We start from the raw sequence: 27,289 nt of genomic DNA on the forward strand, positions 1-27,289 counted from the left end.
ACCCCTGCCTTGCCCCCAGCCCCACCCCCTCAACCTGTTCACAGCTCAGAGTCACGTCGGGAGGGCATCTGTGCAGGTGTGACACAATGACATCACACGTATGTGCGCCCGGACATGTCCTCTAAAAGAGTAAGTCCGGACATCTGGTAACCCTACTCTAGTTAGTCCAATAAAAAAGGTATCACTTGGATTCTTTTTGGTTTTTTTTTAAATTTCTACATATTACCCTCTGCAGCAGAGACCATGCTCTTACTGAAGTTTACATATCTTCCCTTTCTCTTGGCTATATCTTCTCTTCAACCTCCTGGACCTGGGACGAAACGATTTTACCATCGATCACCTCTTCAATAATTGTCTTGATCTTCCTGCTTTTACTTTGTTCTGGAAGAGAAATGATGCATGAAGTTAATGTCGACAGATGTTCTAACTAAGTCAGCAAAAAACGTTGAGTTAAATCTACTGTAGTTGTTTTCCCAATTCCAGGGAACTTTCCCATGACTGGGGTGTTTGTTGTTATAATCTGACAGTGTTTATCAGATTGTGACCCACAATCAAATGATTTATCACCACCAACAACACTACCAAAACAACAATAAATGAAATAAATGGGGGTGAATATTCAGCAGCACTCAGCATTTTGCTGATCTCCACCAGTACTAAACCCAGAAATTCAATGCCAGGCCATGTCTGGGCACTGACATTAAATTTCCAGGTTTACAGAGTCAGCTATGGAGTGACGATGTTCCCAAATGGACTTTATTTGAAAGTATCAAAGTTCCAAAGGTACACTAAAATCATCCACATAAAATAATTCCATCTACATAAAAGTAAATCATCCACATAAGAGCCTTAAAGGACCTAGTTCACTAGGGATACAGGACCCAACACGGTCCGCGTTTCGACAAAAAGTCTTCGTCAGGGGTCCTATAAATAATGAGGGATTTATTTTTATGTGGATGGAATTATTTTATGTGGATGATTTTAGTGTACCTTTGGAACTTTGATACTTTCAAATAAAGTCCATTTGGGAACATCGTCACTCCACAGAGTTTTTTTTGTTTTCTCTGGATTTTCTTCTTTGTGGATATTTTGGGGTCAATTCCTTTTGTTTTTTACAGAGTCAGCTAACACATAACCAGTTAAGTACAATATTCAGCACTTAATTGCCTGTGGATTACCATATAAAGATACCCTCCCAATATTTAGTTCTATTTAGTGGCCAGCAATGGCCAATGACCAGTTAAATAGTAGTTTTGTGGCTACCCAGTTATCTCCTACTAAATATTCATGACTAACACCTATTGCTGAACTAGCTATGTTGTGCAACTTATCTGGTTATCCGGATAAGATTAAATCAGACCACATAAATAGCAGTTCTACCTTTAACTGTTATGGTACATGGGCTTGTCATGCCACTAGGGCTTGTGTGCATCTGAGAAGCTGAAAGCTATGTCGTCACTACCAGCAGGGCCTCCCAAGGCAGACAGATTTTAATGGAGATGTCATACTAACAATGTACCACCCATCTAGGCATCAGCAGATGGGCAGCATTGGAGGTGGAGGATTACGTTTGATGCAACAACGGTGACAACATTGAATTTAAATTGCACAGAAGAAAGGCCCGGTAATCTACTTCTGTATTCTGCCACAAAAACTTGATATCATTATCAAGTCACTAGGACTCAAACACTAGTTGGCACCTAACAACCGGTAACTGTTATAGCTTAACCGGTCAGCCGCTCAATATCAGCTTAACTAGTAAGGCCCAGATTCTCTAAACAGCGCCAATATCGGTGCCGGCCACAAATCGAGTTTTTCAGGCCTACATTTCTGGTGCCTAACTTTGCCATGAATCGTGCTTTATGGCAACTAATGGCATTTCCAGCAGTGGTCATGCCTATAGTTGCGTTAGGCACCTCTGGAGGTGTGATTTCAGTGCCTTTTGTTTAGGTGCTCTAAATGTAATGTTTCTTGCCATTTCAAACAGCATTCTCAATTAACAACTGGTGCCTAAGTTTAGGCCTCCTTTTATAGAATTTCCATCTAAGTATTTATGAGAGAATTCATCAAGGTACGCTAACCGCATTAGCACATGCTAACAATTAGCATGTGCTAAATGCTATATTCCTATAGATATCTTAGCATTTAGCCCATACTAACCCAGTTATCATGTGCTAAATTAGTTAGTGCCCTTTGATGAATACCCCCCATCCCACTCTTAGTTGGCAATAAAATCACAGATATTCAATATTGTTTGCCAGATTAAGCCCGGCACTTATATTCAGTTTTAACGCTGGCAGGTAGTCAAGTTTATTCAAAAATTTGATTTGATCACAATATCATAATCCAATGCGATTTACAAATAGTGATAAAATCAGGGTAAGCAAAAAAAAAAACCAACAAAAAACAAAAATCACACATCTGGGTTTAAATACAATTCAGGGGGATGGAACTGACTTTTATGCGGTCTTTTTTCTGAAGTTAACCTAGCTGGTTAAGGGCTGAAAATCAGCACTTAAATGGCCAAGTGTTGCCTCCACTCCCATAATGTCCCCAACATAGCTGATTTTGAGTTTGGCATTAACTGAGCTTTTTCAGCTAACCGGTTAAGTGTTGCCATATATGACCGCTTAGCCCTGATCGGGCAATTTGACCAGCCAGGAGCCATTTCTGACCAGTTAAATCAGTTTGAATATCAACTTCTAAATAATAAAACAAGACATATTTTGAGTATGTTATTATTTTTTCTCAAGTTTTGGATAAATTAGTATGGTTTCTCAGCTATCCACGTGAATGTTCAGAACCAAAAATCAAGAAAAAAACTGAATTAACATGTTTTTCGTAGACTAACTCAATCCATTTCTTGACTATCTATCAAGTGATTTCCTCCTTTCGTTAGGCCAAAACAGGGATTCTTTGTTGACTTCTATTTCCCAAATACAATATTTATATACAATATATTGTATTAAAAAATTTTAAGCCTGCTTTCACAATGTGGGCCTGATTCTATAAATGGCATCTAACCATGCTTAACTTCTAGGCACAGGTTGGCATGGTTGTCAATTAACCACCAAGTGCTGCTTATAGAATCATGCTTATAGATGCCTAGGTGTACTTGGACATTGCTAGGCATCCTATAGGTAGCTGCTGGCTAATTTACTGGATGCCTAACATAGAAACACAGAAACATGATAGTAGATAAAGGCCAAATGGCCCATCCAGGCTGCCCATCCGCAGTAACCATTATCTCTTCCTCTCTCTAAGACATCCCACGTGTCTATCCCATGCCTTCTTAAATTGAGACACAGTCTCTGTCTCCACCACCTCTTCCAGGAGACTTCTATGCATCTACCACCCGTTCTGTAAAAATGTATTTCCTTAGATTACTCCTGAGCCTATCACCTCTTAACTTCTTCCTATGCCCTCTCATTCTAGAGCTTTGTTTCAAATGAGAGACTCGACTCATGCGCATGTACATCACATAGGTATTTAAACGCCTCTATCATATCTCCCCTCTCCTGCATTGCCTCCAAAGTATACAGATTGAGATCTTAGTAGCCATTTTAGTAGCCTTTCTCTGGACCGACTCCATCCTTTTTATATCTTCTTAAAGGTGCGGCCTCCAGAATTGTACACAATAATCTAAATGAGGTCTCACCAGAGTCTTATATAGGAGCACCAATACCTCCGTTATCCTACTGGCCATACTGCTCCCTTTGCATCCTTCTAGCCTTTGCCATCACCTTTTCAACCTGTTTGGCCACCTTAAGATCATCACATACAATCACACCTAAGTCCCTCTCTTCTGTCATGCACATAAGTCAACCATACCTATTCTCTGCCCCTAACTACGCCTACTTTTCAAGTAGGCATCATTAGACAACGAAGGGCGCCTTGACTTAGGCATTTCTAGATGCCATGTGGATTTCCACATGTATTTCCATGCACCGCTTAAATTAGTCATTTAAAAATTTGATTTCTGAGTTTTTAACAGCGTGGTCAATTACTAAGCCATTTAACCTATTAAAAATCAATTAAGTTTCACATGCATTTAGTTAGGCATCCGTGATTAGGGCACCTAGTGGAGCTTAGTAGCTGCCTTTTATAGAATCAGGCCCTGTGTTCCATTAAACCACATTTAATAGTGAATAACCAGGTTATAGATAGGTTTTATAGACATGATGATGTAGAAAACATATTTTCACACACCAATGCATGAATTAGTAACACTAGTCACCCAAACCTAACATATGGGTTAAAGGATTAAACAACAACAAAAAAAAGAAGCACAAAATACCAGATTGATAGAGCTATAGGGGATGGAGTGATGGCTGCATCATCTCTTCTTTTATTGAATGGAAAGGTATTTCATAAATCTGTTGAAAATGAGGCCCCACCCCTTTACTAAGCTGCGTTAGAATTCCTATGAGTGTCAGAGCAGCATCAAAGCATTTAGCGTTCCGGGCTATGGTAGAAATCTTTACAGTGGCTTAGTAAAAGAGGACCTAGATGCTGACACATATTTATCAGTATAATACCACAAAAGAACCAAGAATGAGAATGTACCGTAATTCTGCAAGAAATGTTCAGCAAGAATAACTTTTTACCTTTCGATGCATCTTCTAATATCAGGGCCTCAGATCTGTAAAAAGAATAATTGAAGTAAAACAGCAAATACATTCTGTTTTTTTAAAAAATGGGTTAATGTGGACTTGAATGGAAGAATTTCTTTTATTTGTATATATTCTTTGATATTTTGTTAAATTGCCTGAAGTTGTTATTGGTTGTAAAAAATAAATTTATAATTTTTTTTTTTTTTTTTTAAAAAGGTTCTCACTTCATTCTACAATATTAGCTTTATGCCTCTATTTTAATTTTTCTCATCATCTAAGAGGGCTGGCCTTTTCAAAACTTTCTGCAGGTACTCCTCCAAGTATCCCCCAAATTCAATGGTTTCTTGTGCCATAATACCAACTGTATACACAGCAACTGAAGGCTGATATCTTAAATCTTGGAACTAAACCAATGCTTCTATAACACTTCCAAGTTTATGCTTCTTCCATTTACTAATATATCAATTCATTTCAGACATTCGTGTAATGCTTTTTTTACTTTTCTTTTGGACCTCAGAAACACCCTCTGTACTAGTAAAAAAGATAAGTACATACTTAAGTGTAGAAAAAACAAAAAAGTGCTAAAAAAAAGTGTTGTTTTTGAAAAATTAGTAAGGACCAGTGAGGATAATCACACCTGAGAAGCTCCCCGTTTTCAAAACATGAAAATAACGGCTGGAGGAGGGTGTTTCTGAGGTCCAAAAGAAAAGTAAAAAAAAGCATTACACGAGGAACGTAGGAAGAGGGGAGACATGATCGAAACATTTAAGTACCTCACGGGACGTGTCGAAGTGGAAGATGATATTTTCTTTCTCAAGGGACCCTCGGCCACAAGAGGGCACCCGCTCAAACTCAGGGGCGGAAAATTTCATGGCGACACCAGAAAGTATTTCTTCACAGAGAGAGTGGTTGATCATTGGAACAAGCTTCCAGTGCAGGTGATCGAGGCAGACAGTGTGCCAGACTTTAAGAATAAATGGGATACCCATGTGGGATCCCTACGAGGGTCAAGATAAGGAAATTGGGTCATTAGGGCATAGACAGGGGGTGGGTAAGCAGAGTGGGCAGACTTGATGGGCTGTAGCCCTTTTCTGCCGTCATCTTCTATGTTTCTATGTTTCTATGAATGTCTGAAATGAATTGATATATTAGTAAATGGAAGAAGCATAAACTTGGAATTGTTATAGAAGCATTGGTTTAGTTCCAAGATTTAAGATATCAGCCTTCAGTTGCTGTGTATACAGTTGGTATTATGGCACAAGAAACCATTGAATTTGGGGGATACTCGGAGGAGTACCTGCAGAAAGTTTTGAAAAGGCCAGCCCTCTTAGATGATGAGGAGGAGCATTCCTTAACCAACACATCATGGGTGGAATTGGAAACGATTCTATTTTAATTTTTAGCACATTTTATGAAGATACTGTAAAGATTCACCTATGCATTCAGTTTTGTCTGTCCACCCATTTGTCTGTCAAACTGCCATCACAGCTGGACCACCAGAAAATGAAAACAAAGATTCAGGAGCTGCTGGTAAACACTGAAAGGAGCATGACTGCCAGAGATCTGCAGATGTCACCAGCTGAATACCAGGAGGAGCTAGTAGCTTTTTCTGCGATTGTCTGTCCCAATTACCAGACGTCCAGATTTACCCGGACATGCCCTCTTTATAGAGGACTGTCCAAGCATCCAGATGACTTTTCAAAACTCGAAACTTTGTCCGGGTTTTGAAAAGCTTCCAGCTCAGGACCGCGTCAGGAGAGCATCTGCAACGCGTCACATCTGTGCAGCGCAGATGCTCTCCAGACACGGCTTCAAACACAAGAAGCTGTTAGGGTGGGAGGGGGTGGTGTCGGGGTTGAGGCGGAACAGGGTGGGCCTGGGGGAGGAGCCATGAGTCCAGATTTTACAATTGTAAAATCCGGTAACCCTAGTCCCAGTGCTCCGCCTCTGCCTGCCAACTGCACTGTCTGTTGTGATGGCAGCAGCATGGAGGCAGGCCATGATTAGAGCATAGAGGGAAGAAAGAAGGAGGAGAGAAGAGAAAAGGGAGGAGAAGTCCAACTTAGGAATGATTTAGGGACTTTTCTTTTAGGAAATTATACAAGCATTTGAGTTTAATTACACATTGAGACCCGGATTCTCTAACCGGCGCCCATAGAGAATAGTAGAAAATCTCATGCCCTATTTACGTTCCTTTCAGTTAAGGGTTGTAAAAGTAAGAAACATCATGGGCATTGTCTTTCCTACCAAGCAGCTTACTACAACAAAGATTTCCGTCCATTATTGATTAGATCCACATCTTATGAACATTTCAGAAAACTCTTGAAGACTTTTCTTTTTTCCAAATTCTTGATCAATTAGATTTCTGTATATCATATTATTCCTGTATTTTCTCATAGCATAATCTTTTGTTAACCGCATTGAACTTATGGGCTATGCGGTCTAGAAATTTCCTATTATGTTATGTTATTTTTTAGGTGCAGGTAAGCACCCAAGCTCATTAAAAAACAGTGTTCAAACAACATTTTTAACTGAGTTTTAAGGTGCCTACCGGTACCTAACAAGTCAGCACTGAAATCTCACCTCCAAAGGCGCTTTAGGCTGCCTAACACCACTGTGGACATGGCTAATGCCAGAAGTGGCATTAGGCAGCCTAAAGCGCCTATGGAAGTGCAATTCATGGCAAAGATAGGCTCTGGAAATGCAGACCTGGAAAACCCTGGAGGTGTGATTCTCTATATGGCACCATCACGTGACTGGCACACTATCGGCAGCCGCTAATATTGGCGCCATATTAGGAATCCGAGCCTGGGTGAAGAAATATTTTCTCTGATTTGTTCTAAATTTACTACTTATTAGTTTCATTTTCTGCCTCCTGATCCTAGTATTTTTGGAAAGAGTAAAGCAATTCACGTCTACCCATTCAAATCCTCTCAGTATTTTATAGACCTCTATCATATGTCCCTTCATCCCCAACCTTTTTAGTCTTTCCTCATAGGGAAGTCCTATCCCCATTATCATTTCTGTCACCTTTTTCTGTACATTTTCTAATTCTGCTATATCTTTTTTGAGATGTGGTGACCAGAATTGCATACAGTATTTGAGGTGCAATCACACCATGGAGCAATACAAAAATATTATAATATTCCCATTTTTGTTATCCATTCCTTTCCTTTTTTTTTTTTTCCATGAAAGTTTATTAATTTTTTCAAAAATCAAACAAGAAAAACACTAATGATTCCTAACATTCTGAGCAGAGGGTTTCAACATAGGGTTACCAAACGTATGGACTTCCCCGGACATGGCCCCCTTTGATTAGATTTGATAGATTGTGAGCCCACCAGGACAGTTAGGGAAAATGCTTGAAGTATCTATACGTAAACTGCTTTGAGTGTGATTGTAAAGGTGGAATACAAGTCCCAATCCCTTTCCCTGATGTCATAATGCCTCATTCCACCAATAAAAGCCAACCTCATCAGTGATGTCACAATGGCTTCATTGTTCTATACTTGGCTCATTTCTGATATTGTATTGAAGGAAAATGTGGTGTAGTGATTAGAGCTAGAGCCTCAGCCCCAGGTACATTAGATAGATTGTGAGCCCCCTGGGACAGAGAGAGGAAATGCTTGAAGTACCTATATGTACACCAAACCAACCAACTGCATTTTTCAAAGTTTGCAAACCCTTGACTCAACCTGCAATGCTATTTTTCAGTCGCTCCTTCCTATGGAAATCCCTGGCAGAGCATGCTGTAGTCTAGAGCAGTGGTTCCCAACCCTGTCCTGGAGGAACACCAGGCCAATCGGGTTTTCAGGCTAGCCCTAATGAATATGCATGAAGCAAATTTGCATGCCTATCACTTCCATCATATGCAAATCTCTCTCATGCATATTCATTAGGGCAGTGGTTCCCAACCCTGTCCTGGAGGAACACCAGGCCAATCGGGTTTTCAGGCTAGCCCTAATGAATATGCATGAAGCAAATTTGCATGCCTATCACTTCCATCATATGCAAATCTCTCTCATGAATATTCATTAGGGCAGTGGTTCCCAACCCTGTCCTGGAGGAACACCAGGCCAATTAGGTTTTCAGGCTAGCCCTAATGAATATGCATGAAGCAAATTTGCATGCCTATCACTTCCATCATATGCAAATCTCTCTCATGAATATTCATTAGGGCGAGCCTGAAAACCCGATTGGCCTGGTGTTCCTCCAGCACAGGGTTGGGAATCACTGGTCTAGAAGTATCTCAATAGATATATTGAGGGTCTAATTGTCTGAAGGGTTGAAGATGTGAATGGATGTGTTGTATTCTCAGCAGCCCCTGAGTTGTTTTTACCTATTTTCCTCTCCATCCAACAGACGGCGGTACGTGGCAATCTCCATTTCCAGCCTGGTCTTAATGTCCATTAGTAATATGCGCTTTTTGCTCTGGCTCTGAGCATCAATTCGTAGTTGTGCCAACTGTGCTTCCAGGCTTGTAATGATGGCCTGTATCTGGGCAAGCTGCATGCCATAGCGAGCCTCTGTTTCTGACAAGGTGTTCTCCAAAGCCACTTTCTATCCAATTAAAAAAAAATGGAATTAATTTAAAGAAGAGCCTTTCATTATTATTAATGGTTTTGTAGATATATGCTGTCTTGCTATCAACCAATTGTAATGTTATTTGAATATTAACGGTCTAGCTTAAAGTCTCCCTTGGATTGGGTTTCAGAAGGAACTACAGAGAATTGAGTGAGTGAAGAGCAGAAAAAGGGATTGAAAATGGGGAGAAATCCTACAGATTTATGAAGGAAAATTTACTTCATTGGTCCTCGTGCCCACTTACAGCAGGTTATGATTTAGCTGGAAGGGACACAAGGAAGCAGCTTGATGTCGGAAAGAAGACTTCATGTCGGCTTTAGCAGTAGCAGCAGCAAGGCGGTAAGATAGCAGCCGACCCGGGGAAAGGAAGGAGGGAGGCTTTTTTTTTTTTTGCGCGGCATGGAAGGAAGGAGGTAGGTTGGTTTGGCCAGGGAGGGAGGGAGAGAGGTAGACAGGCGGCAGGCTGGCTTCGGGGGTGGAGGTGGGACAAAGTGTGGAAGGCAGTGAGAGAGACATAGGAAGGAGGCACTGGGGGCACTAAAGACATGGGAAGGAGTTACTGTGGGGGCACTAAAGACAGGAAGGGGCACTAAGGACATGAGAAGGAGGCACTGGGGACACTAAAGACAGGAAGGGGCACTAAGGACATGGGAAGGAGGCACTGGGGGCACTAAAGACATGGGAAGGAGGCACCAGGGGCACCAAAGACAGGAAGTGGCACTAAGGACTTGGGAAGGAGGCACTGGGGGCACTAAAGACAAAGGAAGGGGCACTAAGGACTTGGGAAGGAGGCACTGGGGGCACTAAAGACATGGGAAGGAAGCACTGGGGGCACTAAAGACAGGAAGGGGCACTAAGGAGATGGGAAGGAGGCACTGGGGGCACTAAGGGCATAGGAAGGAAAGAGGGAGGGAATAGAAAGGGACAATTCTTGGGCCTGAGTGCAGAAAGAAAGAAATGAAAGAAAGGATACACAGACAGAAGGAAACGCAACCAGAGACTCATGAAATCACCAGACAGCAAAGATAGGAAAAATGATTTTATTTCAATTTAGTGATCAAAACGTGTCAGTTTTGAGAATTTATATCTGCTGTCTATATTTTGCACTATATTTGTCTATTTTTCTATAGTACTGAGGTGACCGAGCTCGCGGAGATGGGACAGAAACGGGGTTTTTAAATTTTTGTCTTAGTAGTTTGCCGGTCCACATAATAATTCTTTTATTTTTGCCGGTCCATGGGTGTGAAAAGGTTGAAAAACACTGGGCTACAACACAACAGTATTAAATAACAAAACAGGCAGGCCCGGGAGGACGACAGTAATGCTCAACCATGAAAAGACAGATGCAATAACCCCAGCGAGTATATGTTGTGCACAAATAATACAAGCATACAATAACAATGCTGTAGACGAGGTTGTACCCATGCAAAGGCCTAAAGTTTTCAATATGGGAAGCAATATCCTCTTTGCAACTCTCTCTGGGAACTCAAATGCAGCACCTTTCTGCACGTTATACAACAGTTATGGCAGAGAATTTGATTTAAAAAATAAAGTATCATGTCTGGAAAACAAAGACTGCTGAACATGAGACCAGATTAAAAGTGGTTGAGGCTTAGACCTTAACCTGGGTTAAGGATAGTGGAAACCTTCATTTCAAATTAGAAATGCTGGAGAATGTTACCAGGAGATGTAATCTTAGGATTATAAATTTTCCAAAATTATTTCCTTTCTCAGCACATGATATGTTTCAAAAATACCTAATTCAGTATGCAATAACATTGCAAAGAGTTATGGTGAAGATGTCAGTGGCTGTTGAGAGAAGTACTATTTTTGTTCTATTTGTTCCCTTCATTTCTTCCCTGTTTTTTGGTTTTTTAAAAAAAATTGTAATTTTCTTCCACATTTTCATTTTGTTTAATTCCTTCTTCCCAACTTAGTAAGTCTGTCCATGTATTGTCTGCCCTAGTATTGACTTCACTCATTATTTTATTTCTGATTTTAATTGTACAACGCTTTGAAATATATTGTAAAGCGTTTTATCAAATTTTAAATAAACTATAAACTATAAAAGTTTCAATAAGCATATTTGGAAAAAAAAAAATATCTAGCTGAAATACCTACCTGAATCTTCTTACCCATCTCTCTCAAAAATCTACTATTTACCTAGGAGAGTTAACTCTCAAATTCCAAACCAGCAGAATTTATCTGCTGATAGCTTGGATGTATCTAATCTTTTAAAGCAATGGTTCCCAACCCTGTCCTGGAGGACCACCAGGCCAATCGGGTTTTCAGGCTAGCCCTAATGAATATTCATGGAACAGATTTGCATGCCTCTCACTTCCATTATATGCAAATCTCTCTCATGCATATTCATTAGGGCTAGCCTGAAAACCTGATTGGCCTGGTGGTCCTCCAGGACAGGGTTAGGAACCACTGTTTTAGAGAGGTCGGATAGTGAAGTACCGTACAGGTTACTGCTACGCTGCTGGTACAATTTGCTATAGATTCAGATAGGGAATGGATGCTTAAACTTTTTTTCAAATATAAAGATATTCCCTTTATATCAGGGGTGTCAAAGTTCCTCCTCGAGGGCCGCAATCCAGTCGGGTTTTCAGGATTTCCCCAATGAATATGCATGAGGTCTATTAGCATACCATGAAAGCAGTGCATGCAAATAGATCTCATGCATATTCATTGGGGAAATCCTGAAAACCCGACTGGATTGCGGCCCTCAAGGAGGGACTTTGATATCCCTGCTTTATATCAAATGTTGTAAGAATGGAACAAAGAAGGGTATGTCCATCAGGCAGATAGTAGAACTAACTCCACTGAACTCTTTTCTCTCTCTGGACCATGAATAGTATTCAGTAACATTTGTACCTTGCTGAGCTCAGACTGGAGCTGGATCTTTAAGTCCTGAGCTGTATGTCTTCCACTGGTGATCTCATTCTTGCTGATTTTTGTCTCTGCCGTGCACACTATCACCTGCGCGTTCAGCTCCTCAATCTGAAGTGCAGGATGTGAAAGAAAGACATGAGCCCAATTTTTCACAAAATAATTTACCTGATAGGATAGTAAATGACAGCATCGAGTCTGCCCATAATGCGGCTAGGATTGTACCTGCCGTTCTATGCAGGTGGCCCTGCCGTGCCTTTGTCTAGGGTTCAGGGTTCCATGCCTTTTTTTGAGTTTGAGGTTCTCTTTTATTAAGAGAGGACCATAAATCCAATAATGTTTATGGATTAGATGAATGTTATAAAATCAGGATTGGTCAAAAGTGGCCTGATGAATAATGAGTGGTCAGGTCAACTTACTGTATTCAAATGCTACCTGTTTGTCAAACCAGTCTTTGACCTCCTGACATTTCTTCTTGGTTAACTCTTCATACTGCAACCTCATGTCAGCCAGAAGCTTTCCAAGATCGTTGCTAGGAGCAGCGTTCAGCTCCACATTCACAGTTCCACCTAATTGTCTATGCAGCTCAGCAACCTCCTGCGAAGGCCAAAACAACAGCAGACTCTGCTTATTATCCTTCTGGTACATATGAGTTTATGATCTGAACTCAAGAAAGGAAATTTAAACAACTTATTGTGAACCTGTTGAAAGTGGAGCCATTTAAGATTTTTCTTTGATTGTTGCCAAGAATTACATTCTTTAACTAGTCTGTAGCCCTTTCAGGACCAAGGGACATATTTGTCCCATAACTTTAAAATCCTATAAATTTTGATTGGGATAGTCTACAGTTCTAAATTTGATATGTACGGATTCCATAGGATACTGCCTTTATGTAAACAAACTGGTTCCGACATTCATTCATTAGCGTCGTTGCCAGATTGACGAGAAGATTCACTTGCCACACTGTCCATAAGCCAGAAGTGTGATTTTTTTAAAAAAAATAATGATATTTCACAAAAAAAATCAATTTTTTGGCATCTGCAAGCCCTTTTTACCATAAAAATGTCGTCAAAACCACAAAAATTGGCCTACGATCCTTATGGTCCTGAAAGGGTTAAGCCCGTTATATTAAAAGGTGCTAGAATAGATTTGTGTGTCTGTCTTTCTTTCTTTCTGTCTCTCTCTTTCTCTCTCCTTGGCCGCTGTATGTCTGTCTGTCTTTTTTTGCTGTCTGTCTCCTTGGCCGCTGTATGTCTTTGTTCTGGTGTCTGTCTCTTTTAATCTGTCTCTTTAGCCCCCTGTCCTTCTGTGTGTGTCTTTTATTCTGTTTGTCTCTCTCTCCTTGTCCAAAGTTGTTGGTTTTTTTTCTTTAAATCTGTCTCTTTAGACCCCTGTTTTTCTATGTGGTTTTTTGACTGTCACCTTCTGTCTATCTCTTTGGCTGCTGTCTGTATTTCTTACTTTTGATCTCTGTCTGTGTTTGTTTTGGTGTTTGTCTCTTTGGCTGCTGTATGTGGGGTTTTTTTTTCTGTGTCTCCTATTATTAACCAACATTCCCTCCCCCTCCATTTCCTTCCCCCCACACTACTTCCCTGTGCAGCAGCAGCGTTTCCCCTACCCCCCTTTCCCTTCCCGCGGTCTGGCCGGCTCCCTTAGTCCCTTTCCACCCTTCCCCTTTCCTTCCCGCGGTCCCGACATACCTGCGACTCCAGCAGCGTCTGCAGCACAGTACACACACTGCTTCAGGGCCTTCTACTGCCCTGATTTGCATTGCCACGTCTCTGATGATGTCATCAGGTGTTTTTTAAACACCCTGAGGCAGAATGCTCTTTCCTTCATCTGACCGTTAGATAAAATGAAGGAAAGATCTAGCGGCTTGTGTCCGCCTGAGAAAACGAAACTTTCAAGTTAATATTCCTCCTGAAGAAGCCCCCGCGGCGAAACTCAGGACTGAGTAGGGGAGTAGGAGAATTCGCTAATTAGCACTTTTTGCACGTTTTGCACATATTTATCTGATCACATGGATTAAGCAAGCCTGCGGAGTCATACAACATGATTGTCCATGCCGGGAAAAGATAAGTGCTTTATTTACCATTATCATTATCAAAGAGAAGTACATTATTAACTCATAGCACAGGCTGGATGTTCAACCTTTAGAGATCTGACACAAAATATGGGACCAATAAGTGCGATGATGGTCCCGGAATGATCTCATTGTGGCTCTCTGCAGGAGATATCAGACTGAGCACTTATTTATTACTAGTCTTTAAGCCCGTTACATTAACGGGCGCTAGAGCAGATGTCTGTCTGTCTGGGTTTTTTTCTTTGTCTGTCTCTCCTTGGATGCTGTCTGCCTGTCTGTCATTCATTCTGTCTGTGTCTCTCCCTGGCCCCCCTGCCTACCTGTATTTCTCTGTTACGCCATGCCTGCCTGTCTCTCCGTGGCCCCCTTCTGTCTCCCCCCTCCCAGAGCAAAGCATGATTGTTTTCTGCCCCCCAGCACATCCCTTTCCCTCTCCCCCTGTTGTGCCATGCCTGCGTGCTCCGTGGCCCTCTTCTGTTCCCCCCGATGATTGATGTCTGCCCCCAGCACACCCCTCCCCCCACAGCAGCCCCCTTTTCCTCTCCCTCTGGTCCCCTGTTGTGCAATGGCTGCCTGCCCTGTGCCTGTTGTGCCATGCCTGCGTGCTCTTTGGCCCCCTTCTGTTCCCCCCTGATGATTGCTGTCTGCCCCCCTCCCCCCAAAGCAGCCCCTTTCCCTCTCCCCCTGGTCCCCTGTTGTGCAATGCCTGCCTGTCCCGTGCCTGTTTTGCCATGCCTGTGTGCTACGTGGCCCCCCTCTGTTTCCCCCTGATGATTGCTGTCTGCCTCCCTCCCCTGCGTGCTCTGTGGCCCCCTTCTGTTCCCCCCTGATGATTGCTGTCTGCCCCCCTCCTTCCAAAGTAGCCCCCTTTCCCTCTCCCCCTGGTCCCCTGTTGTGCAATGCCTGCCTGCCCCATGGCCCCCTTCCGTTTCCACCCCCCTCCCATTCTTACCCTCCCTCCATTCCTCGAGCTGAGGCTGCATCGTTCACCTCTCGGCCCAGATCGTCGAGCAGGTTCTCCTGCTTCATGGCGGTGGGCGGGACTGCAGGAAGACGTGCATGTGTGGCGGCAGCAGCAACCCCGACTCCTTCTTCAGCACCATATCGGGAAGGTGGAGAACGGCCTGCGAGGTTTGCTACAGCAGCTGGCGAACCTCAGCAGGCCGCTTTGAAGAGGAGCGGCAGCGGGAGGGAGGAGTCACTGGCGTCTTCTGCACAGTCACGCGCTTCCAGCTAGCGCAGGCGCCGTGAGGCTGACATAGAAGCACACCTCACGCCACCAGGAATCACGATCTTTGAAAAGCGCATGCGCGCTTAGCCTTTTATTATTATTGATAGTATGAAATATATACTTTCTATATATATTTTGAAACATTAACTATATTTTTTATATATTTTTTGAAACATTAACTAATAAATTTACTGAATTTTCAAAAAATTTGAGAAATTGAAACCTAGAAGCTGGTATTTAACTTGGAGTAGGACGTACTGGCAATTTATACTATATACTCCTATTATTTATAGTTCTTTTATTATTATCCATGTCATCCTACTGCACCTGTGGTGAATTACTGAAATTAATCATTATTACACATTCACATTATTACACCTTCTTACCTCTTCATGGTTCTTCTTGAGGTCCATCACTTCCTCCTGGAGGCCTTCAATCTGCAACTCCAGGTCGACCTTTGTCATTGTGTGCTCATCTAGGACTTGACACATCCCCTGAATGTCACAGTCCACTCCATGGTGGATTGCCAGCTCTTTCTCATACCTCAAGAAGAAAAGCAATCATAAAACCATTTCTACAAGTACAGTGGTGAAGTGGGATTCTTATTATTTGGGGGGCTTGATATTTAGTCACCTATTAGTTGCTCCATCCTTTAATGGAGTAATGGGAGGAGTATAACTTGAATATTAATATGTGGATTGGTGACTTAAATATTACTGGATGATATGTAAATAGGAAAAAATGTGGATTGCTAAACCTTCCCAGTTCTCCTGCTACAATAAGATATAGAGGACTCTAATTTGGACAGTTCCCAAATGTGCCTGTAAATAATATTGATGGGGACATACCTATACTGTACATTGTATTTATAAAACAACTTTTTATAAGATAGAAGCTTTGATGTAGAATTGTTACGCGATGGAGAATCATCACTCAGGGTATAGGCGTCCCAAGCCAGGAGAGCTTACCTATTTTGAAGAGCTATGTTACTTGTTGATGTCTGTATAAATAGAAGACAAAGGCAACTGTAACAGAGGAGATTGCTGGCCTGGGTCTAAGAGAGGGGTTCAAGACCCAGTCTTCAGTACACCTCAAGCCAAGCTGGTTTTCAAGATATCCACAACAAAAATGCAAATTTGTCTCATGCATATTTAATGTCAGTATCCTGAAAACCTGACCAGCTCTGGCAGTCCCAAATACTGGGCCCAGAACCTCTGGTCTCAGAGTTAAGCTCTGGAACGTGTTGCCAGAGGATGGATAATAACAGTTAACATAGCTGGGTTTAGAAAAGGTATTGAGAAGTTCTTGGAAGAAAAGTCATAGGGCAAGATTCACTAAGCCCACCAATCAAGTCCCAACCACTTAGCAACCCCTTTGCGACCTGATTTTCCTCCAACCCGATTCACTAACCTCTGTCCCGATCATCCTCTGATCCGATCCGCGCATGCAAATGAGGGGGAATGGCATTCAAATGTAGGCAGGCAGTGATTCACTAAACAAATCTGGAACATTGACTGGGCTGGCCGATCAACAAAAGAAACGACTGCTTTCCGACTGCATCTCCTGCTCTCTGCCTGGATTCTCCTGTTCTCCTGCCCTGACTGTCCTCTCTCCACCCTGCTGTCTGCCCCGGCTCACTGTCCTGCTTTCGCTCCAAATCTCCTCCTCTTGCCACCCCGACTCGCCATCCTGCTCTTGCCCCGAATCTCTCCTGCCGCCCCGAATCTCCTCCTCTTCCCCGCACTGCGAGCCCGTGGTTTTAACCCGCAGGTTTAAAGCGGGTTAAAACCACAGGCTTACGAAGAAAAAGAGAAGTTAAAAAAGTTTAAAAAAAAGGTCGCTGCTCTGTAAGCACGCGTAGACCATCTACAGATGGTCTGCGCATGCGTCGGGATCGCTATTCAGCGATCCCTGCAGTTGGTTGGGGGCGTGATTTCAATCGTCTTCATTTGCATGAGGCTGCGTTGTGAATCAGCCCCCCCGGATCCAGATTGGATCAGTAGGTCCATTTAGTGAATCTTCTAGTCCATAGTCTGTTATTGAGATAGACATGAGGGAGGCCTTTGCTTGCCCTGGGAGCAGTAAAATGGAATGTTGCTTCTACTTGGAATTCTGGAATCTTTTGTTGTTCTTTGGGATTCTGCCTTTCTGTGGCTTCAGTCAAAGCTGTTTGTGTATTATATACAGGTATTTATTTTGTACCTAAGGCAATGGGGAGTTAACTGACTTACACAGAGTCAGAAGGAGCTGTAGTGGGAATGAAACCTAGGTCCCCAGATTTTCAGGCCACCTCACTAACCACTAGGCTACTCTTCCACAAAAGGTTTTTGGGTCATGGTGCAATTGGTATCTAGAATTCTTTACCTGTGAACATTCATCTAATTTCAACTTATATGAAATCTGGAAAGAAGCGGAAAACACACTTCTTTTATTTATTTATTTATTTTACCAAGTTTGAATGCGTTGCTTTGCTAATTTTTATGTTGAAACAATTTTTTTAACCAATAAAGATACTCTCAACCAGAAAACAGTTGTGGCGTTCAATATAATACAAAAGTGTCCCAACCCAAATCCCTCCCCTCCCCTCCCCTCTTTAGTCTTCAAGTCATTGCTGACTGCAAAACTGTGCAACCTTAAAGAAGTGCAGTGATACAAACATGGCAGCCAGGGTTATATTCCACCTACCTCCCCCTCTCTCTAACATTACGATTCAACAAGAAACAAACAAGTAAATGGGAGAGGAGTGCATTATAGACATACAGAAAAACTTCCCAAAACCCCAAACGCTGACCTTGTGAAACCCAACTAAGGAGAACTATTCCCCCCTACCAACTCTCACATCTACCCCATACTCCCCCCCCCAAAAGAACAACAGAACCCTCCAAAGCCAAGTCCAACTAAAAACCCTCCCCCCCCCCGTCCTAGAATCCAAAGAGGAATAACATAAGGGGCCAAAATGCAACAAGAAACTGTAGGGGGGGCTAATGCTTGCTAATTTTTATGTATATCATTTAAGATAGTAGATTTAATGTTATTGTTACCCACTTTGAACCTGATTGATTAGGAATTTGGTGAGATACAAATACTTTACATAACATAACATTCAAGGGGAAGATTCTCAAAACTTACCAGAAGAATCTGATGGGCCTCTCTTGCGACCGTTATTATAATGATTTCAAAAAGCCGAGTCATTCTCAAAAAATCTCACATGCAAATAAGATTTGCGGAGTTTTGCGAGGGGCTGCTAAATTTACATGCGATGAATCGCTGGCGATAGCGATCGGCACATGCATAGAATACACCACAAAAAGAGGCTTAAATGTGTACATGTGCCGGAAATAGCAACGTCGCCATCATCATTTTTGGGTCTCACTGCATATCATCTCATTGGGACAACGTGGAATGCACAAGGATAAGGATCCGATTCATAATGCCATCTGCTATTGTAGCACAAAACATGCGCGGCTCACAAACGGCTTTATGTATTTTTTTAATGTTGAATTTTATCTTGAACCACAGCCAGAAACACATGGGGCAACGCCTTTAATACATGTACTCAAGAAGCATGCTTTTGTTCCCTCCTCCTCCCCTAAAAAAACCTACTATAATTCATGTGAATCTTGTAATTTTTTGTTTAATGTCAAATTTTATCATGAAGCTACAAATTGTGGCAAAAAATTAGTATAAGTATGTTATATCCAGTCAAATCTTTGTGAATGTAAAAGTGATAGTTGTCTGGATAGAAATAAAGTTCTTTGTCCTTTTCAAAAAGACGCCTCAGCCCCACCACTCCACCGCTTATAGTGTTTCATACCGCGGGAAGCATATTGTGGTGCTTCATCATTGACAGCCAATGATGAAGCACCACAATATGCTTCCCGCGGTATGAAACACTATAAGCGGTGGAGTGGTGGGGCTGAGGCGTCTTTTTGAAATTTTATCATGAGCCACAGCCAGAAACACATGACTGAGATGCGATTTTCACAGTACCGGCACCTCCGGCACCGTGCTTGGGGAATCACATGGCAATGACAGAGAATCGCCTGGAGTGCTCCTTTGAATATTGATGAGCCCGTTTTACTACCATTTGAACACATTTTCATAACAGAGTCAGGAACCGCTAGAAAGCTCAAAAAAGACCAGGATGAGCTGTTATGATAATCGGCTGCTAAAATACATCACCAAATAATCAAATACCTCCATCCTGTAATTGATACTGGTTGTCTTCTTAACATCCACCACCCTGTATTGGTTTGGTACACTGCTTTGTTCTTTATAAGCCTCTCGCATTGCCTCTCTATTATATATATATATCTCTGTACTATATGTACAATCTCCTGCATGGTAAATCTACATTGTTCTTCGCTGTTTAAACACCTTTACTGAATATGTACAGTTCTCATTGTATCTTCGCTGTAAATGTACAGTCTCTTACGTTGTAAACCGCTCTGAACTGTTTGTGGTACTGCGGTATATAAAATAAAGTTATTATTATTATTATTATGTGCACGCTAAATCAGCTGGAACAGATTTACCGACCATTGTTAAGGGCACAATAAGGGCTCCTTTTACGAAGGCACGTTAGCGATTTAACGCGTGTAATAGCGCACACGATAAATGGCCGGCCGTGCTAGCTGCTACCGCCTCCTCTTGAGCAGGCGGTAGTTTTTCAACTAGCGTGGGGGGTTGGCGCATGATTAAAAGTCACGCGCGCCAGAGCTGCTGACGCGGCTTTGTAAAAGGAGCCCTAAGTTTTGAGAATCTTCCTCTCGGTGCTCTCTTTACCAAACTCAAGTAGCCAGGTTGTGCAGTAAGGATGGGCTGTTTGTAACGATATAGAAATGTTAAATGACATAACTTACCCTGTTTCCCCGATGATAAGGCAGGGCCATCAAATAAGACAGCCCCCTCTTTTTAGAAAAAAATGTAAAATAAGGCACCCCCCGCAAATAAGCCACCCACCGATACCTGCGCTTACCCGAATCGGGTGGTGCGGTGGGTGACTCCGTGTGGTCCCTCCGTCTACCGTATTTGCCTCCATGGCTGCGTGCCGCGCCTCGTCATGAAGTGAAGAGGAGGAAGTGACAGGACTGCAGCGCGTGCACGTGACTCCGCGCAAGGAAACACAGGCAGCTTCCCTCATCCCTCCCTAACGGAGACTGCAGGAGTTTGTTCACGGCCAGAACATCCAAAAGTGAGACACGCAGACAGGTTTCTTTTGCTGTGAGCAATACCACTTACTGTATATAAAGCCTGTTTAAAATGCATACGGTATATAAACAATGGTTTCACATTGTCAAGTCCCCTCTGATGCTGCACCACAGAATAATCTCTTTACTGTGTTTCCCTGATGGAGAACATTGGGGACATTAAATGGTACAATATATGGTATGATGGATAAAGCTGGCCATACACGGTACGAATTTTTGGCCGACCGATTCTTCAGCCGTCAAATAAGACAGCCCCCCCTTTTTAGAAAAAAATGTAAATAAGGCATCCCCCCGAAAATAAGCCCTAGAGCATATTTTGGCCTTCCAAAAAAAATAAGACAGTGTCTTACCATCGGGGAAACAGGGTAAGCTGCATAAAAGGCTGCAGCCTGCATCTCCTTTCGTATGCATGGCTGCCCTGGGAACTACGTGTAAGACCCTAATGCTTCTCATGAGCCCTTCTTTGTAGCCAGGGATGGATTGCAGTGGTGTGGTCTGGATCAACTCTTTTGATAACCATTGAACCTAGGTCTTACTTGATCCTGAAGTCATCACAGATCAGTTTGGCATTATCAATGTGGAGCAGCATCCTGGCATTGTCTAAGCTGACGTCGTGTATCTAGAAAACAAAATCCCATGGACCAGTTCATACCAGAGAAATTTGGATTCCGTGACAATAATATCACAAACAGGGAGCTAAGAATTTGTTGTAAAGTCTTTCAAGCAGAAAACTTAACCCTTTAGAAACTGAAAACTTTGTAGATTTCTCTAACAATTGCTATTTTTATCAAGCCTCATAAGGTTTTGAGGTTTGTTTGTTTTTTTCAAATCACGAGTCACGGTAAAAACTCCAGTGCTCATAGATGAGCGTCGTAGCTTTTACCGCAGTGGCCTGCGATTAAAAAAAAACCTTACGCGACTTGATAAAAGGGGGCCTAAGTAATTTACTGCCAATAGTATGGTGTATTAATTTTTAGGAACAATAACAACTGAACGGTGAGGAAGAAGTTCTCAAAGTTCAAGTTTTAAGTTTATTAAGTGTTGATATACCGGTTTTACAAACCAAAGTGGTTTACATCTTTACAATGTTTTAAAAAAATAATTAAAAATCAGAGGAATAACAAACAAAACTAAAAGTAACTATGTACAGTGAAAGGAAAGTTTATACCTTACTTTGATATACTACAGCCATGGGAATCAGCAGCCTGTGGTATAACAGTTCCATGGGATGCTGATTACTGTGATAAATACAGTTTCTTTGAGCCACCTCACAAGCAACATTATTCCATGGTCTGGAAGAATCAGGCCTCAGGGCCTGTGCCGACCTACCCCTTCATCACTTCTCCCCACTCCCTAATCACACAACGCTGGAAGGGGCTTGGCCAGCAGACCGCTTCAACTGGCAAAGCTTGGGCATATCTGCCAGCAAAAGTGGAATTTAATGCCAGCAAGAGGTGAGGGGGGGGGGGGAACTAATAAATGAGTGAATATTCATGGCTCCCCCTAGTCTAACCTCTGACCACCTCCCCCAAAAATGGATTCTGCCTACTCCTCTACAAAAAAATGAAAAACATAGGTGAAAATAGGAGAGGGGAGCAGGAGGAACTTGCTTCTATCTATAACAGGGGTGTCCAATGTCGGTCCTCGAGGGCCGCAATCCAGTCGGGTTTTCAGGATTTCCCCAATGAATATGCATGAGATCTATTAGCATACAATGAAAGCAGTGCATGCAAATAGATCTCATGCATATTCATTGGGGAAATCCTGAAAACCCGACTGGATTGAGGCCCTCGAGGGCCGACATTGGACACCCCTGATCTATAATCTCAGAGCATTTTCTGTGATCACAATCCATCTATAATGTTTCTCTTTTAAGGATTTAAAATTCTGTCTATTGTTGAGCATCTTTAAGGCTAGACAGAATGTCTACTCCATCAAGACTTGAAGACTTGAAGCAGTCCAGAGAAAGGTGTTGAAAATGGTAGGAATTTTGCGCCAAGCAGGGGAAGGCAATTCTGGTCCTCGAGAGCCGGAGCCAGGTCAGGTTTTCAGGATATCCACAATGAATATGTATGAGATGGATTGGCATGCACCGCCTCCTTGAGATGCAAATCTATCTTATGCATATTTATTGTGGATATCCTGAAAACCTGACCTGGCTCCGGCTTTCGAGGACCGGAATTGCCTACCCCTGCCCTAAAGGAAAGGAGGTACAGGGGAGATATGATTCAGACATTCAAATACTTGAAAGATAGTAACATAGAACAAAATATTTTCCAGAGAAAGGAAAATGGTAAAACCAGAGGTTGAGGGGTGGTAGACTCAAGAGTAATGTTAGAAAATTCTTCTTTACAGAGAGGGTGGTTGATGCCTGGAATGCACTTCTGAGAGAGGTGGTGGAGAGGAAAACAATGACAGAGTTCAAAAAAGCATGGGATGAACACCAGAGGATCCCTAATCAAAAAATAATGGTATATATTGAAGAACTAAGGCCAGTACTGGAGACTTGCATGGTCTGTGTCCGTATATGGCCATTTGGTTGAGGATGGGCTGGGTAGAGCTTTTTCACCAATGTCATTTAAAAGCATTGTTGAATTGTTGATTAATTTATTTCAATCCTATTTAAATTTAATTCTCCAGGGGTTCCCAAAGTCCCTCCTTGAGGGCCGAATCCAGTCAGGTTTTCCCCAATGAATATGCATGAGATCTATGTGCATACACTGCTTTCAATGCATATTCATTGGGGAAATCCTGAAAACCCAACTGGATTCGACCCTCAAGGAGGGACTTTGGGAACCCCTGCTCCACACTATATAGACCCCAGGGTTTTGGGCAATTGATAACAATTTTTGCATTTACTTATAGTTTAAAGAGAAAAAGAAAAAAAGCAGTTTAAAAAAAAAACTTTTGCACTATGAATTATAGATTTTTAGATTAGCCCAAAGAGTGTTTTAAAATGATGTGAGTGGGTAATGTCTGCCAAGCACGTTGGTGCATTTGGTGGTGTTGAACCCTGGTGAACTCGGATAAAACCTTCCACACGAGTTCCCACTTACTGATGTAACACTCTGTTTACAACTTCCAAACATTTGGTCTAAGTTTCAAGTTTCAAGTTTTATTTTAATTTGATGAGTCGCTTAATTTAATTTTTACTAAGCGAATTACAACATAGAAAGAGAAAGAAAAAACACATTAATTTTAACATAATACTTAAAAATTTTTAAAACAATAGTTAAGACCAACAGACATACAGACCAACCGAGACACTAGGTAAAAAAAAAAAAAAAAAAAGGGCAGAACTACAATTCAATATTTTTAGGGTACAGAAGAGAACCAATAAGGGGCTCAGTTAGCCCGAAACCCTTTAGGTGTCTGGAGAATAGAGAGCAGGTCTGGTTTCTGGGTAGGGCTTCAACAGCTGGGATGGTTTAGATGGGCTGGAATGAGCTTTGATGGAGACTCAAGTAAACACAGTGCTGGGCAGAGCTCTGGGTTTCTGGCCCAGAAATATCTAAGAAAGAGGACACTTTAAATTAAATCATGAATTTATACATTGTGTATGGTTGGGCAGAATGGATGAAGCATTCAGGTCTTTAGCAGCCATTATTTACTATGTTACTATCAAAGCTTCATGTATATTCTCTGCTATGTAGCTGCAATATTGTGTGATATTTGGTACCTGGGATCCATTTTACACGCGCAGAGAATATATCCAACTGTTAAAATAGAAAACGCAATTAAAGTTATATGTATAAATTAAAACGGGTCAGTGTTAGAGACAGAATCACCAGTTCACTCCTCCCTATCCAAATTGCCCTCTTTCGATCTCATTTGGAACATTACCATAAGCAGGAAAGCAAATGAAAATTTAGCACCAGTCAGAACAAGTTACTACAATTCTTTTATTATTTAATATTGACAATGGGATGTGAAGCAGAATAAGAGATTAGATTGTTTTACAAAGGAAGGAAAAGAAACCCTACCTATACAGTAGTGCAGTAGCACCAGAGTGTTAAAGAAAAAGGGCCATGTTTCATTTCTGATTAGAAAGTGCCAGAAAGGTCTAGAAGTATCACAAAGGTGACTGGGAAATATGCTGAGAAAACTGAGGTGCGGTTGTGGTTGTCTTGATTTGATCAATTTAGATAAATAGTCCAATCTTTGGACTACTATAAAGTATTATATGTGGGCTGCCAGGAAACCTTGTGCAAGAAATTGCAAACTACAAAATATTGCAGCATGTTTGCTGTTCTCGGTGTAAAAGTTTGACAGAACTACTCCATTGTTTATTAGACTCCATTGAGTCCAAGTAGAAGTGAAGTTCATTTTTAATTTAAGGGCTCCTTTTACAAAGTCACAGAAGCAATGCTGCTGCTGGAAACAGTGGTGTAGTAAGAGGGAGGGTGGGCGAGGGTGGGCGGTCTGCCCGGGGTGCCATGTTGGTAGGGGCACTGGCACCCCTCCTCCTCTCCACCCCTTCCGTCTCTTCCCACTCCTCCCCTCACCACATGTGCCCCCCCTTCCCTTCTCCCATACCTCTAGTTGTTCACTGCCGTGAGCAACATTTTCAATGTGTTCCTCACGACTGCGTCAGCTCTTCTGCTGACATCACTTCCAGGTGCCATGCATAGGAAGTGACATCAGAGGGAGAGCCATTGGGGTCGCATGGAGCACGTTGAAGTTGTTACTCGTAGCGGTGAACAACTGGAGGTACGGGGAAAGGGAAGGGGACGTGAACATGGCAGGGGGGATCGAGGAAGGAGCAGGGTTAGAGACGAGGGCAGGGGGGGGCGTCTCTTTATCAGAACAAAATCTGGTAACCCAATGGATAATAGTGTGCAGTCTTTCACAAGAGTGGGCCCTATTTTCCCAATAGTTTGCCCACTGGAACCATTGCACATGTGCGAACCATTGTGTATGAGCACACTATCAGGACAGAAGTGTGAACTTCTCTGAAAAAGTGTGCCTTCTTTCAAAATAGTGCAGACTCTTGTGAGTACACAATGGCCAAATGAACACAAACACAATGAACATTCCCAGAAAAGACAAAAAAAAAAAATCTAAATTTTCTGACTGCTCAATCCCTGCAAAAGAGCAAATAGCTTCCAATAATGAGGAAACCGGAAGCACTCCTACCTTAGTCCGGAGCTCTTCAATCACTTGGTAATATGCACTGTGGTCACTGCCTGCAGCAGGAGTTTTCTTCTCGTTCCACTCTTTGATCTGAAGTTCCAGCTTGGAATTTGCCTTCTCCAAGGAGCACACCTTATTCAGGTAACTGGCCAAGCGCTCATTCAGATTCTGCATGGTCGACTTCTCATTCCCACTGAACGGGAAGTCCTTATCATTGGTGCTCACCTGAAAACTGCTGTTGACACCACCAGCAAAGGCACTTCCAGTGTTATAAATAGGGACAGAGATTTGAGTGCCAAAACCACCAGTTCCTACATAGGCACTAAGTGGCTGGTATCGAGTTCCTGACATCTTACTGCTATAGTTCACACTGGCTAGATTCGGGATTTGTCTAGATAATTCCATGCTGCTTGAGGTAAAAGACTATTATAAGAGCACACGGATTGTCCAGTCGGAATGTGGGAAACTTGGCAATCTACGTTCCTTTATATGTTTTAGTAGCATGAGGTCATGGAATCAACTCCACCCAAGTGTTTCAGTTCCTTGATATCTTATCCTTAAACAGTTGATAACTAAATGCAAGGGACTGCCTTCTATCCATTGTTATGAACATGGGCATTTAGTTTCCTTTGCGTGTCAGGCTTGGGGAAACTGATTGATTGAGAAAGTGAAATATTGAAGGTTTATTGAGTTTCTGGATGGTAAGGCAAATATCCATCCACTTTAATCTGGCTTTCATAAGGGATATGGAATGGGAAAAATTTTGTTAGCTTTGTCGGTGATGTACATATGTTTCCTTGTTGGAATTTTTAGGCTTGTACAAATAATGCCCTCTTGTCAATCTTTAAAATGATTTATTTATTGAAAATAATTTTTTTTAAATTGTAAACATATACAACATGTAAAAGCATAATTAAACATTTAAATTTCACTTATTATCCACTAAAGTGCTCTATATTTCCTCAAAAAAGCATTCACCAAAGTCTAAGGTGCCCTAATTCTACAATCAATTTTTCACCATGGAAACAAAATTGTTAACTAATAAAGAGCAAAGCTCTAATCGTGCAGTTCATTAGACTCTTGTTACTGTTGTACATGGATCAGATTCCTCTTCGGTGAAGCCAAGACCCAACATGAATTAAAATGACTTAGTGATATTGCACTTTGTGCTTCTTAAAGCTGTCTTCTAGAAGACCATCCAGTTCATATTCACTTCATTCGTATAATTCTTCCATTGCTACCCGTTGCCTCCATCTCAAGCTGAGTTTTCAACACTTTCGTCGTCAGGGAGGTTTAAATTGTCAATGCTGGAAACAATTATACAAAGCACTAATTATCTAAATGACTTAAATTCTATAAAAATAAACTGAATTCAAACAAAATATCGATAATCAATTTACCTAAGTATTTTTCCAATAGTTCCCAGTTGAGAATGCCAGCTGGGTAAAACCCAGACATTTTACAATCCAAAACAAATTATAAAGACATGTATAAGTGCTCAAAGGGTATCCAAAGTGACCAGATATCAACTGTAGAGACA

The 27,289-nt window shown here is 41.9% G+C and overlaps 1 protein-coding gene across 2 annotated transcripts; it reads right to left on the reverse strand.

Annotated features, from left to right (window-relative positions):
* LOC117347279 (keratin, type I cytoskeletal 19-like) lies at positions 1–26,192 on the reverse strand. Of its 2 annotated transcripts, XM_033917980.1 has the most exons (8): positions 25,753–26,192; positions 21,153–21,235; positions 15,793–15,949; positions 12,528–12,689; positions 12,078–12,203; positions 8,953–9,173; positions 4,608–4,642; positions 12–381 (listed from the first exon to the last, which is right to left on the reverse strand). In XM_033917980.1, exons 1-8 carry the CDS (start codon positions 26,152–26,154, stop codon positions 284–286), a joined length of 1,284 nt encoding a protein of 427 aa, XP_033773871.1. In that variant the 5' UTR covers positions 26,155–26,192; the 3' UTR covers positions 12–283. The 2 variants fall into 2 exon arrangements, with proteins under 2 accessions (XP_033773872.1, XP_033773871.1); XM_033917981.1 differs by lacking the exon at positions 4,608–4,642 and having other exon boundaries at positions 1–381.
* Positions 26,193–27,289: the final 1,097 nt, after the last annotated feature.

The sequence above is a fragment of the Geotrypetes seraphini genome, chromosome 13, assembly GCF_902459505.1.
Source record: "Geotrypetes seraphini chromosome 13, aGeoSer1.1, whole genome shotgun sequence".
In the NCBI taxonomy this organism is placed as follows: Eukaryota; Metazoa; Chordata; class Amphibia; order Gymnophiona; family Dermophiidae; genus Geotrypetes; species Geotrypetes seraphini.

Bases quoted from the DNA above. Each gene is read 5' to 3' on its own strand.
- LOC117347279 (XM_033917980.1), bottom strand. From the start codon at position 26,154: ATGGAATTATCTAGACAAATCCCGAATCTAGCCAGTGTGAACTATAGC. The intron at 15,950-21,152 runs GTAAGACCTAGG...TTTCTTCTTGAG, and splicing joins TGTGATGACTTCAGGATCAA to GTATGAGAAAGAGCTGGCAA. The intron at 12,690-15,792 runs GTAAGAAGGTGT...TGGCCTTCGCAG, and splicing joins TCAAGAAGAACCATGAAGAG to GAGGTTGCTGAGCTGCATAG.